Raw genomic sequence first — 12,627 nt, 5'->3', positions numbered from 1 at the left:
CATGACTCACGGGCAAACAGAGGGGGGACAGCCTCCCACCCACCCACCCACCCACCCCCGGCCGGGCCGGACCCCTCACTGCCAGCGCCCGCGCACGGCCCAGAGGCACGGCCGGGCTCGGGTGCCAGCAGGGACGCTCAGCCCGAGGTGACTCGCCAGCGCGGCCCGGGACACAGCCTGCTGAGGGCCTTTTTCCCATGAATCACGCAGCTCCGCACTAAACCATCTGTGCTGACTGTGCTGCCACTGGGTCTTTTTCCAGTTCCTCCATTTCCCTCTATTGTTCGGCTCAGGCTTCCTTCCTGCTGCCTGCACGCTCCCACGCATCCCCTGCCCCCTCCCGCAGGAGCCGCGTCCCAAACCCGGCCGGGGAGAGCCGGGCTGAGCCCCCGTGCCCAGCACGGGCCCGGCCCCGCTGCCCAGCCCCGCCTGCCCAGGCAAGGGGTGCGTGGGTGCCAGGGGGAAGTGCCCTGGGAGGCTGCGGTGTCCCCGAGAGCACGTGGGGGACGCTGTCAGCGAGGAGGAGGGACAGCCACGGCAGGGGCTGGGACACGGGGAGCAGGACAGGGGGACAGGGCAGCTGTCAGGCTGTGTAGGACCGACAGAAAAGGCAGGGCAGGGCAGCGATGTCTCACAGCGACGTGGGCTGGGTGTCTGTGCCACAGGGTTAAAGGGCTGTACCCATTTCTGCCCAGCAGCTGGGGCCAAAATGGGGCAATTTCCCTCTTTTTCATGCCTGTATCGCCCTGAGGGATCTGAGGCTGGCTCTGCCCTCTGCCTGCTCTGCCTGGGGCTTCTCCAGTGAGGAGACGGCTCTTGAGACCTCCCCGTTTCTGGGGCACCATGTTGTGGTGTGACCCTTTGGGGCAGTACAGGGCATGGGCAGTGACACTTGATGGGCAGGTGGGCACCATCCGTGTGCCTACAAACCCATGCCCAGCTGGCACAGTGAGCATGGACTGTCCCAGTCTTGGCCATTCCCCACCATCCCCAAATCTGTCCCATCCATCTCCTGCCACCCCCGCGGTTGTCCCTCACCTCTGGTGGCCCGCAGCCCCCAGGGCCAGCTCTGGCGGAGCAGCACGGTGGCAGCGTCCTGTGGGCTCTGGGGCCACCCCGCTCTGGGCTCCGGGGGATGCCAAGGCAGTCCCGTGGAGGAACTGCTGCAGGCTCTGCAGCACCCAGCCTGTGCCTCCCACTGCCGGTCCCTCCTCCAGGCCAGCCCTCTGGTCCCCATCCCTGTCCCACCCTCTGTCCTGTCCCTTCCCAGGCATGACGCTGTCCCGGCTGTGCTGTGCCCTGTCTCTCAGCCAGGCTCTGCCTTCCTTTGGCCTAAACTGGGGAAAACAGGCTAAAATATTCATGCTGACGAGAGGAATGGAAGGGCTGGCATTGGGGCCGGGTGGGTGAAATGTTGGGAAGATCAAAACCTTTGTGCTGTGGGGATGCCAGGAACGCAGCACCTCATCCCACTTGTGGTGCCCCATGGGCAGGGGGATATGGAGTGAGCTGAGGGGCAGGATGACAGCAGGGACTGGGGTGGAAGAGGGACATCCGGTGGGATTCTCCTGCAAGGAGCCTGAGCTTTCAGCACAGCCTGGCCCGGCTGCTTTTAACACAACACCTCTTACAAGAGCTCTGGCAGGGCTGGCTGTTGGTCCAGCTCAGCTCTTACCCAACATTGAGGGTGCCAAAGGCTGATATTGCACTCCTGATGCCATGCTGATAACCTCTCCCTGCCCTGTGAGGGCCCAGAGCTGAGCACTCCCTTGGTCCAACACCAGCAGGTCCTTCCCCTCCAGCAGTGCCCCCAGAGCCATTGTGGGGCTGGTGTGGGAGGGCCTCCCTATGGAAACCCCTGTGTGCAGTTCAGGGGGAAAGGCGCTCACCACGGGCTGCTGCTGCAAAGCAGAAGCACAATTCAGCACGAGGCTTTTGCCTTCCTCCCCTTTCCCCAGCAGCTGCTCCAGCAGGCAGTGACACATCCCCTGGGCACAGGTGACCCCATAGACCCGCTTGTGGGCGGGGTGTGGAGACTCTCAGGGTGCAAGGGGACCCTCAGGGTGTGCAGGGCGGACCGTGCCATCCCTCTGCCTCGCAGAGGAAGCTGTTAGGCCCTGCTGTTCTTGGGAAGGCTGCTGAGGTCCGTGGTGTGACTGGGAGGGTCAGAGCACAGATGGGTGTCACCATCTCTGTCCTGCTGTGCTGCAGGTGTTGCAGCAGTGAACACAGACTGGCTCCCTGCAGCAGCTCCACAGACAGAATCCTGAGCAGGGTCAGGCTGGAAGGATCCACAGTGGCTCCTCTGGTCCAAACTCGCTGCTCATACAGAGCACAGGGCACAGGATTCTGTCCAGAGGCCTCTGCAATGTCCCCAGGCAGGGACACCCCACAGCCTCTGCTCCATCTGCCCAGGGCTGGCACTGCCCAGGGCAGGAGTTCTGCCTCCTGGGCAGGGGCAGCTCCTGGGCTCAGGCCCTGCCCGGGGCTCTGGGGCCATCGCTGGGCCTGGAGCAGAGCCTGGGCCTGCTCTGCCCTCTGCACACGGGGACACAGGGACATGGGGACACACAGGGGACACAGGGACACAGGGACAGACAGGGACAGACAGGGACAGACAGGGACAGACAGGGACACGGGGACAGACAGGGGACACAGGGACAGACAGGGACACACAGGGACACGGGGACAGACAGGGACACACAGGGACACACAGGGACAGACAGGGATAGACAGGGACACAGGGACACAGGGGGACACAGGGACAGACAGAGGGACACAGGGAGACACAGGGACACAGGGACAGACAGGGACAGACAGGGACACACAGGGACAGACAGACAAGGACACACAGGGACACACAGGGACACAGAGGAGCACCCAGGGCTGAGGCCCCTCTCACTGGGGCTCCTCTCCAGGCTGAGCAGCCCCAGCTCCCTCAGCCTTTCCTGGGCACGGAGATGCTCCAGGCCCTTGCTCAGCTCCAGGAGCTCCTGTCCCTGCTGTGCTGAGGATGCAGAGCTGGGCACAGCACCCAGAGGTGCCCCCAGGGCTGGGCACAGGGGCAGGATCACCCCTGACCTGCTGGCAGTGCTTTTGGGAGCCCTCCTCCCTGCTGCCAGGAGGGCAGGGATGGGCAGCAGGGGAGGGAAATGTCCCTGGGACATCCTCATGGTGGCAGGTCACTGTCCTGGCAGGGTTGATGTGCCCAAGGACAGGGTCTAGCTCCCACACCCTGCTGGCTGTTGACAGGGCAGTTTGGTGCAGAAAACCTTCTTTACTGCTCCCTTCTCCTTCCAAAGTCACCAAATTCCCAGGTTCAGGACTCTGTTCCCTTGGCAGGAGGAAGCCCTGCTCAAGCACCTGATTCCCCAGGGGGAGTGCTCCTTCTCAGAACCCATCCAGGACATCCCCCAGCCATGGGACCACCCCATGGGACCACCCCGGAGCTCCAGGGCTGGCACAGGGAGGGGAGCAGGGCACCGGGGCAGGGCACAGGGATGGGATGTTTCCCGAGTGCTTCCTATCAGCCCATGTATTGCAGAGCAGGTTTCAAAGCCTATCCTTGATCCCAGGGTTTGCCAGCCTGCTGATTTATACATTTATATTTATATTTATATTTATATTTATATTTATCTAGACAGCAGGATGTTTGGGCACAGGCACAGAGCCCTGTCCTGCCATGGTCACAGAGCAGGAAGGTCATGCCTGCTCCCAGGAGGAGGCAGATGGGCAGGATCAGAAAACCCCCCTGGGGCTGGACTGGGCTTTGAGAAGATGCTGGCAGGGGCTGGAGGAAGCAAACATCACAGTGAAGGTTGGATCATTCCAGCATAAAGATCGGTTTGATCCTTCCCTTTGTGGGCAGTACCCAGGATGACACTGTCTTAAGATTCCTGTGTTCAGGTGTCCATCCCTCCCTCCCTCCATTCACTTTCTCTCCCTCCCTCCCCTCTCCTTCCATCGATCCATCCATCGATCCCTCCATCGATCCATCCCTCCCCAGCCATCAGCTTTTGCTGCACCCTGGGACAGGTTTTGCTTTGCCTTCAGCCCCACCCACGCAGGTTTCATGCTGAGGGATGTGTGGGGTGGTGGTGGGAACATCTCTGAGGAGCAGGATGGGGTGAGGGATACTCAAGGCTCATCCATAGAGAGGAAATATCACACTGGACAGCTGGAAAAGTGGGGTTGGGCCTGACCCTGAGGGTGTGCAGGGCACGGCAGAGAGCTGATCCCCTGGGAGGGATTGGGGAGGAGAAAACTGGAGTCTTGGAAATCTGCTGGACCTCTCCAGGCAAAAGCCCTGCTCAAGGCCAGTCCATGAGGCTGCTGGGGGAGCTCCTCGCTGGGCTCAGAGTACTGGTCTGGGTGGTGGGGCCAAAAGCTGCTCAAGACCTATCCATGAGCTCAGGAGTCACAAATCACGGGATCCAGGGATGGAGTCACATCCTGCCCCAGCAGGGGCACGTTTGACACGGTGTGTGGCCAGATGGGGCCGGTGCCACGCTGCCGCTGCCCCCGATCCATCAGGAGCGGCTGACATCACTGCCTCCGGGCTAATCTCCCGTCCAGCAGCAGCTTCCCGTTTCCTTTCCAATCTCTGCGCGCGGGCGGCTCCTCTGCGCTCGGAGCCGGGCAGGAAAAGCGCCCAGCTGGGCTCTCGTGCGGGGCCGCAGCCCCCGCGTGTCTGGCCCTCGTCCCACCGGGCCCTGGGCCACCCGCTCCCCCAAAATCCCAGCGAGGGCCCCCGGGGGGCTCCGCGCTGCCCTCACCCTGCCTGCGCCATCGGGATGCCGGTGGCCGGCCCCTTTCCTGTTTGTGCCGCAGGAAACCCACATTGTTCCAAAAGAGATCACCGCGCTGGGGCTGCTGGCACCCCACGGTGCCCCCCCAGCTCCACCCTGGCTCATACTGGGGGCCAGGAGCTCTCCTAGAGCCCAGTGCTGGATGCAGACAGTGACAGGGACGCTCCCTGTGCCACCACCATCCCAGTTTTGGCCACATCCCGGGCTGAGGTGTCACCCAGGCCGGCACAGCTTTCCCTGGGGCTCCCCGCCGGGCTCTCGGTGCTCAGGCAGCAGCTCCTCACTCCCACTCAGGGCTGGCTAAAAATAACCCCCGGCAGAGCCGCAGCCTGGATCCTGCAGGGAGACATCTGGGGAATGCGAAGGGATGAGGCTCCTTCCCGCAGGGGAAGGGTCTTCACCTCAGCACCCGGCGGGCTCGGGGTGCCAGTGGGCTCTGCCCCATCAGCGCAGCACCCAGAAGTGATTTTCTACGGTTCCCAGCTCTGACCGAGTGGTTTTGGGGCAATTTGGGGCTGGGTTGTGTCTTCCTAGAGGTAGAATAATCCCTGTCTGCCGCCAGAGGTGGGAGCAGCACGGGGAGAGGGAGCACCCCTCGGTCGCTGTGTGCTGCCAGGTGCGAGCTGCACATCCCCTGTCCCTGTTTTCCACATTTTCCTTGCAGAGGTGGCTTCTGTGCAGCCAGCCCAGCTGCAACCCCCAGATCCGTCTGTCCCGACAGCCAGGCCCTGCTGTCCCTTCCCAGCACTCTGTGTGTGTGTGATGTCCCCCGAGGCAGCACAGGGGACACTTGTGACCTAATAGGGTGGCTAAAGGGGGAGAGCAAGCATCCATGCCTGAGATGTTGGGGTGAAGAAAAGCTCCAGGTGTGGGGGAAGCACACACAGGGCAGCTCTGCAGGGGACCAGGCTGTCAGGGGGCCCAGGGGGGTGAAGCTGGGTCAGAGGGACCCCAAAAGCTGCAGTCACATCCCCACTTGTACTGACCTTGCACAGATCAGGCTCAAACCCAGCTGGGGACAAAGCCCAGCAGCCGCCTCAGAGGATGGGGGTGAGGAGTGGGTGGAAAATCCCTCATTTGTCAGTGTTTTCCCACGGCAGTGCCTGTCTAGACCAACTTCCCGTTGTCCGGTGGAAGCTGCCCCCTGCCCACACGCTCCCGTGGGGTGCAGAGCCCGGCATCCTTCTGCCCTGTCCTGCTGTGGCCACTTCTGTCCCTGCTGGGGGTCACCCCAGGGTGCTGGGGCTGCGTGGATGGACCCTCCTGTCCCACGCAGAGCTGGATGCCTCTGGGTGGGCTCTGTGCCAGCCTCCTCCCCATCCTGTGCCAGCCCCGTGTACTCTTGCACACACACCAACCCCTTTATTGTTGTGCCAGGAACCACAGCAGCGGCAAACACCGGGACAGTGGGGACACAGGTGGCCCAAGACCCCAGTGCCAGGACAAACTCCACAAACCACCAGGGGAAGGGGTCCCCAGAGCCAGCTGGGCTAGAGCCAGCCTGCAGAGGTGAGCCTGGTGCTCAGGAGAGGGCCTGGGAGGGCTCCCTGAGATGGTGGGGTCACACTAAGCTTGGAGGGGCGTGGAGGGCTGGAGGGGGTCCAGCCTGACCTCGGGGTTGGCAGAGCTGGACCTCAGGCCAGACAGGGTCAATCCAAACCTTGTGCTGCTGCAAAGCCTGGGCAGGACCCTCACAGGCCCCCACTTCTGGGCCTTTAAGGGTCTAACAGAGGCAGAGCCATATCCTGGTGCCAGGAGAGCTCCTGGCCACCTCAGCCTGCCCAGCCTCTCTTGGAACACCCACTGCCAGCACTGTCTCCTGCAGGGACATCTCCATGGGCACAGGGACCACCAGGGTGCCCATCCTGCCTCTTTGCAGCACCTGTGGCACAGATCCCACGGGACAGTTCCCCGCTGCCTGGGTAGAGGGTGGGGGGAACGACGAAGGAGTCGGAGAGAAGATGTGACTATTGGGAAGCAGGGAGCCAAATTCCCAGCTGTGCCCCCTGGGTGCCAAGCCTCGGTGGTGAGGGGATTCCCTGTGCAGAAGGCTCAGGCCTCGTGGTCACTGGTGCTCAGGTGCTCCTCGGGCAGGCCGGTCTCGTCGATGTTTTCCAGGGAATCCGCGTGCTGCACGGAGAGCTCGGCCAGGTTCACACTGGGCAGCGTGTTCTGCTCGGGGTACACCCAGGGCTTGTACTCGGGGTCGTGCCGGCGCTTCCACTCCGGGTACTTCAGCCCAGCCTTGTAGATCTTCTTCATCGCCTGTGGGCACAGCGGGGCTGGAGCTGCCTTGGGCTGTGGGCACAGCTCCCCCATGGCAGGGTTTGGGGTGTTGACAGGGGATGGGGGCCTGGCTGCCCCAACAACATGCCCAGTGCATGCCCTGTGTCGCCCAGAACTCATCCTGGGAGCTCTGCATCACTGAGGATCCATGCTGTGAGCTCTGGATTGCTCAGCACCCATTCTGCAAGTTCTGGGTCATCCAGCACCCATCCTGTGAGCCTTGGATCACCCAGGACCCATCCTGTGAGCTCTGGACCACCCAGCACCCGTCCTGCAGGTCCTGGGTCACTTGTTCTGTGAGCTCTGGGTCTCCCAGCACCATTCCATGAGTTCTGGGTCTTCCAGCACCCATCCTCAGAGCCCTGGGTAATCCAGCACTCACCCTGTGGGCCCTGGGGTCACCCATCCTGCCCCACCCAGGGGTAATTTGGGCAGCTCATCCCTGCTGCCCGGGACCCCCACCATCAGCCATGCACCCCCTCCTTACCTTTGGTGCCACAAACTGGGACACGCGGTTCACCACCCACTTCGGCAGCGACCCTGCAAGAGCCCAAAACCCCGTCACCCAGAGAAGCAGGGCCGGCCCCAGGGGAGGCACCACGAACCTGCAGCACCCCCGGGGCTGGGGTGGGCACCCCTGCATCCTCCATTCCCGGGTGCCTGGGTGATGGAGAGCCAGGGGGATGAGCTCTGGGTGAGCCCCCTCCCCTGCCCTGCCCTGCTGCGGGCACTCACCGCGAGGGTCCACCTGGGTGAGGTAGTAGAGGATGCAGGCACCGTCCCCGTTGGCCTTGATCAGGTACCCGGTCTGCAGGGACACGGCCCTCACGAAATCCTTCCGGGGCGGGTATTTCTGCGGGGAGATTCGGGCACCTCAGAGCCTGCCCAGCCCTGCCTGTGCCCGCGGGCAGCCCTGCCAGGGCTGGGGGCAGCCGGGGGCTCACCGGGTGCTTGACGCTGTAGTTGATGATCATGTAGTCATTGCCCAGGGGCAGCCAGGAGCGCAGCGTGACGAAATCCCGGTTCTTCAGGGGGCTCGGGCACTTCCCTGCGGGCAGATCCTGTTAACCCCCGGCCCCCACGGCCCCACACACACTCACGGGGGAGTGGGGCTGGGGAGGGGGGCGCGGGGGTCACAGGGCTGCTCACAGGAGTAGTATCCCACATCAGCGTTGACGGTGAGGCGCCCGATGTCGTAGGTCTCGATCATGTTGGAGTCCCACTTCCTGCGGTAGCGGGTGTCGTGCAGCACATCATAGAGGGTCTCGGCGGGGACGTCCTTGCAGGAGATGCGGGTCTGTGGGGAGAGGGGTGGGGGGCAGCACCCAGCCCCGGGGCTGTGCCCACCTGGGCACGAGGACTTTGGGCTGTCCCGTGTCCCTGTGCCATGGAGGATGCTCTGCAGGACAGCCCCAGAGCCACCGCTCCTGCCGCCAGAGCGGGGTTAGAATGAGCCTCGCACGGATGGTCCAGCTGGTCCAGGCTTTGATGCCTGTCCCCTACCCCATGTCTTTGCAGGGCAAAAAAAAGGGTGCTCGTGCGCCTTCATGATAGTCTTGGGTGTGGGGTCCGCTCCCGGGGGGTTTTGGGCCTGCTCCCGGGGGGTGTCGGGCCCGGCTGTAACCGGAGCCGCGGAGCTGCCCGGCCGCGCCAGCCGTGCATTATTGATGAAGGCGGCCGCCCTGCTCCTCTGAGCGCCGGCAGGAGGGAGATGTCATCTGCTCCTCGTTAGAGCCCTTGCATCTTTGATGAGGCGCCGTGTAACCGGAGATGGCCCTCTGAGCGTGGCAGGTCCCATCAATCTCGGGCAAGCTTTCCCTGGTGGCCCGGGTACGGATGGACTCGTGCCCAGGCCAGGCTCGGAGATGTGCTGCAGTCCCCAGGGCACCGGGGGAAGGGTGGGAGCACCCAGCCCCCTGCTCCTGCTCTCCCTCCCTGGCTGCACGCTCGCAGCGGGGTCTGGAGGTGCTGCTGCTGCAGGGTGAGGGATTTTTCCAGCTGCAGGTGGAGCTCATGGGCTTCGTGGAAACTCCGGTTGTCACAGAGGGACCATCGCAGTCTTGCAGCCCCAAATTCCCCACTAAAGCCTGTCCACCATCCTCCTGCAGCCTCGGATGAACAGCCCTGCCCAGCACAGCAGCTGGGATGGGGAAAACAGAGAGCCCAGTCCCATCCACAGGGAATTCGGGTGGAAAAGATTCACAGCTCCAGCTGCTTGGGGAATCTGAGATAATTAACTCCCTCAGTTAATGGACAGACCGAGGCTCTCCTGACCCCAAGAGAGCTGTGCAGCTCGGACTGCATCCCACGTTTTAGGAAGGGGCTCTGGGCACTGACAACCCCTGCACCGTGCCCAGGCCCTCTCCAGGGCAGGGGAAAACCCCATTATTGCACTGAACCAGGCTGGGTGATGCTCCCTGACTGTTCCGGACCTGCCTGGGGTCCCCTCTCTGTGGGGATCAATGGTGGCAGAGGGGACAGAACTGCAGCCCCTCTGCCAGCCTGAGGGCTGGACTCCAGGGGTTCCTGCCAGCCTGTCCTGGTCCCTCTGAGCAACATCCACTTCTCCAGTACAGATCTCACTACAGGGAGCCCTGTCCAAGGCTGGACCTGCCGGGTCTGCCCACACCCACAGAGCCAGACCTCTCGCTGCAAAGGCAAGCAGGCTGCTCAGGCACGATTTACCCTTGGCAGGTCCTTGCTGCTGTCACCACTGCCCTCCTCCTTCAGGACATGGCTTCCAGGAGCACATTCTCCATGTCCTTCCCAAGGATGGAGGTGACACAGCAGCCCACAGTGCCACCCCAGAGCTTCCTTTTGGGAGAGGAATGTGATTTTTGCCTCTTCCCAGGTGTCAGGGACCTGCTGCAATCACCAGGACTTTTCAAAGAGGTGCTGGCCTGACCCCTCAGCACCCTTTAATCCTGTATATGCCCAGCTGGTTTAAATGCTCCCTGATCCAGGTGCAGAAGCTCTTCCCTGGCTCACGGCAGCAGGGAAATGTGTATTGCAGCTGCAGCTCTGCTGAGAGTGCTGCTGCTGCTCCTCCCCCTGGCCCTGAAGGGTCTCTGTCCACGGCAGCAGCATGTGCCCAGCTCCTCCTCATGCCCTGGCTGCAGGAGAGGTGCTGCTGGGTGTCCTGTGCTCAGGACAGCGGTGGGAGAGCCTCCTCCACAGCGCTGTTCCCTCCTCCCCACCTCCCCGTGCCCTCCGTGCTCCCCAGGCCATGGCGACCCTGCCCTGGCACTCCTGCTTGAATGCTCTCCACATCTGGGCTTCCTGCAGGTCGGCTGTTCTGCCTCTCCTCGCTCTGGCAGATCCCATCCCTACCCAGGGGTCGGGATTCTTGGTGCCAGAAAAGACAAAGCCCGTGATGCCCACCCTGGGCTCCCCCCGTGCCCCCAGTCCCCTGCAGCCACTCCTGACGTGCCCAGGGTCACCTGGCAGTGCCACTGGGGCTGTGTAGATCAACCAAAAGGTACCTGAGGGATGGTTGAACCTCCTTGTCCCTCTGCAGCACTCCAGATCCCCCTGGCAAGCGACAAACCTCCCAAAACAGCCCCTGGGGCTCCTACAGGATCTCACCCCGTGATGTGCCCCAGGGCGCAGGGCCGGGGAAGGACACCAGGGACACGTCCCGTGAGCCCGTCTCGTGTCCGGCGGCTCCCGGCAGGGCCATCTCCACAATGAAACTGATCCCGGGGCCTTCCCGGCTGTGTCGGGATCGGGGGCAGCCACCACGTGAGCCCACACGGCGGGAGGCTGCAGGACCCCGGCAGGTGAAGCCCCGGGCCGGGCAGCAGGAGCCGGCCGAGCAGCTGGGAAGCACCTTCGGGGCTCTAACCCTGCCAGCCCTGGAATTCGGGGCAGAAACAGCCCCAGGCAGGCGGGACTGCGCATCTCTAGCACAGGGCAGTCCCCAGGGACCCTCGGGAGCCGCCCGAGCACACGGCTGGGGCAGGGAAGCTCTGCTTACCTTGATTTTCTGCACGGTGCAGCTCTCCTCCTGGCCCTGACTCCACACGGTCACGCCAGCCTTGTTATACCGGCACTGCCAGCCCTCCAGGCTCTCGCACTGATCCCTGAAGGAGCTGAAGTCGGAGTCATCCGGGATATAAACCATCTCCCCTCCTCTGGACATGGGGCTGAGCTGCTGCCCCCCGGGCGCGGGCACTGCCTGCGGGCAGCCTCTGCCTCACCTCCCGGGAAACCCAGCTCTGCCCTTGAGCTCTGCCTCGCTGGGTGCCCGCTGCAGCTCACATCATCCTGCCAGGGCCGAGCCCGTGCCCCTGGAGCGGGCCCCGGCCGCCCGGGCACCCCGGGATGGGCAGAGAGCTGCAGGCAGCCCGGGCACGCCGCGCGGGGCTGGAAGGCTCCTTGGCTGCAGTTGCTATCGCAGCTGCCGGGAGCTCGGATGTCTTCCCGGGCTGGCTCGCCAGCATCACATTTCTCTCCGCTGCCTGTCAGCTCCTCTATTATTCAGCAGGTAGCAGCGCGCAGGTGGCTCGGCTTTCAGGGCACAGCTGCCCCCGGCTCCCCGAGCCCCCCGCGCTGCCACCCCTGCTGTCCCCTCGCCGGCGCCCTGGCAATCTCTGTGCCTGACTTTGCAGCACGGGCTGCCTGGAGGGATCAGCTGATGCCAGGAGCAGCGGCCGGGCCTCCGGCCCCGCGGCTGCAGCAGCGCGGGATGCGGGCCAGGGCGGGCCCTGGGTGGGGGCACGGCCCAGCGCACAGGACCTCGGCTCTCGGCGTGCCCTGGGGCTTGGAGGGAAGGAATTTGTGAGGGGGAGGTGGCCCTTGCTGGGCTCACAGTATGCTGCACCCCCGAGGGGTGTCCAGCCCCGCTCCCACCGTGAGCAGGACACCACCAGCACAGGAAAGGTCACCCAGGGCTCAGCCCAGCCTGCAAGGATGGACTGGCCCACCTCAGTCCCACAGCTGTGCCACCTACCCAGGAAAAAATACCAATGCTACTGCCCAGCCTGGCACTGCAATGAATGTCCCTTGTCCTTGGGTACCAGTCCTGTCCTGCCGAGAGGGACTGGCTCTGTCCCCACCTGTCCTACTGAGAGGGACTGGCTCTGTCCCCAGGGCACCTGCAGGATGCAGGTAGATCCCAGCCCAGCTCTCTCCCAGCTCCAGCCTGCAGCCCTGCCAGCAGCATCTGCTGGTCCTTTTCCAGCCCCTCCAGCTCTCCCTGGACCGGGAACCACTTTGAGCACAAAACTTGGGGTTCCCTGGTGCTGCACAGAGCACCCAGGCTGGGACCCACATCCTCCTCGTGCTGCCCAGGGTGCAGCTTGTCCCATTTGTCCATCCTCCTGTCCAGAACCTTATCTGGGACCTTGTCCCCATTCCTTTCACTGGGATCCTGCTCAGCCCCTGGTCCCCAGCCTGCCTGAAACCTGGGGTTATCTTGCCCATCCTGTTGATGTCCACAAGGTTTCTCTTGACTGGAATTTTGGGGTTCTTAAAGTCCACCTGGAATGAGGCTCCACCACTCTCACACCCCTTCCCCCTGGATCAGCCTCCC

General features: G+C 63.5%; 1 protein-coding gene across 1 annotated transcript; it reads right to left on the bottom strand.

The window, feature by feature from the left end:
* Positions 1 to 5,741: 5,741 nt before the first annotated feature.
* Positions 5,742 to 12,367, bottom strand: LOC137482885 (START domain-containing protein 10-like). The gene is made up of 7 exons (XM_068205519.1): positions 12,152 to 12,367; positions 11,071 to 12,117; positions 8,244 to 8,391; positions 8,039 to 8,142; positions 7,830 to 7,947; positions 7,582 to 7,634; positions 5,742 to 7,073 (listed from the first exon to the last, which is right to left on the bottom strand). The coding sequence occupies exons 2-7, from the start codon at positions 11,233 to 11,235 to the stop codon at positions 6,861 to 6,863; spliced, it is 801 nt and encodes a 266-aa protein (XP_068061620.1). The 5' UTR covers positions 11,236 to 12,117; positions 12,152 to 12,367; the 3' UTR covers positions 5,742 to 6,860.
* Between the last annotated feature and the right edge of the window lie 260 nt (positions 12,368 to 12,627).

The sequence above is a fragment of the Anomalospiza imberbis genome, chromosome 15, assembly GCF_031753505.1.
Source record: "Anomalospiza imberbis isolate Cuckoo-Finch-1a 21T00152 chromosome 15, ASM3175350v1, whole genome shotgun sequence".
Taxonomy (NCBI): Eukaryota; Metazoa; Chordata; class Aves; order Passeriformes; family Viduidae; genus Anomalospiza; species Anomalospiza imberbis.
The sequence above is the reverse complement of the archived record's forward strand: the minus strand, read 5'-3'. Positions and strand labels throughout refer to the sequence as shown.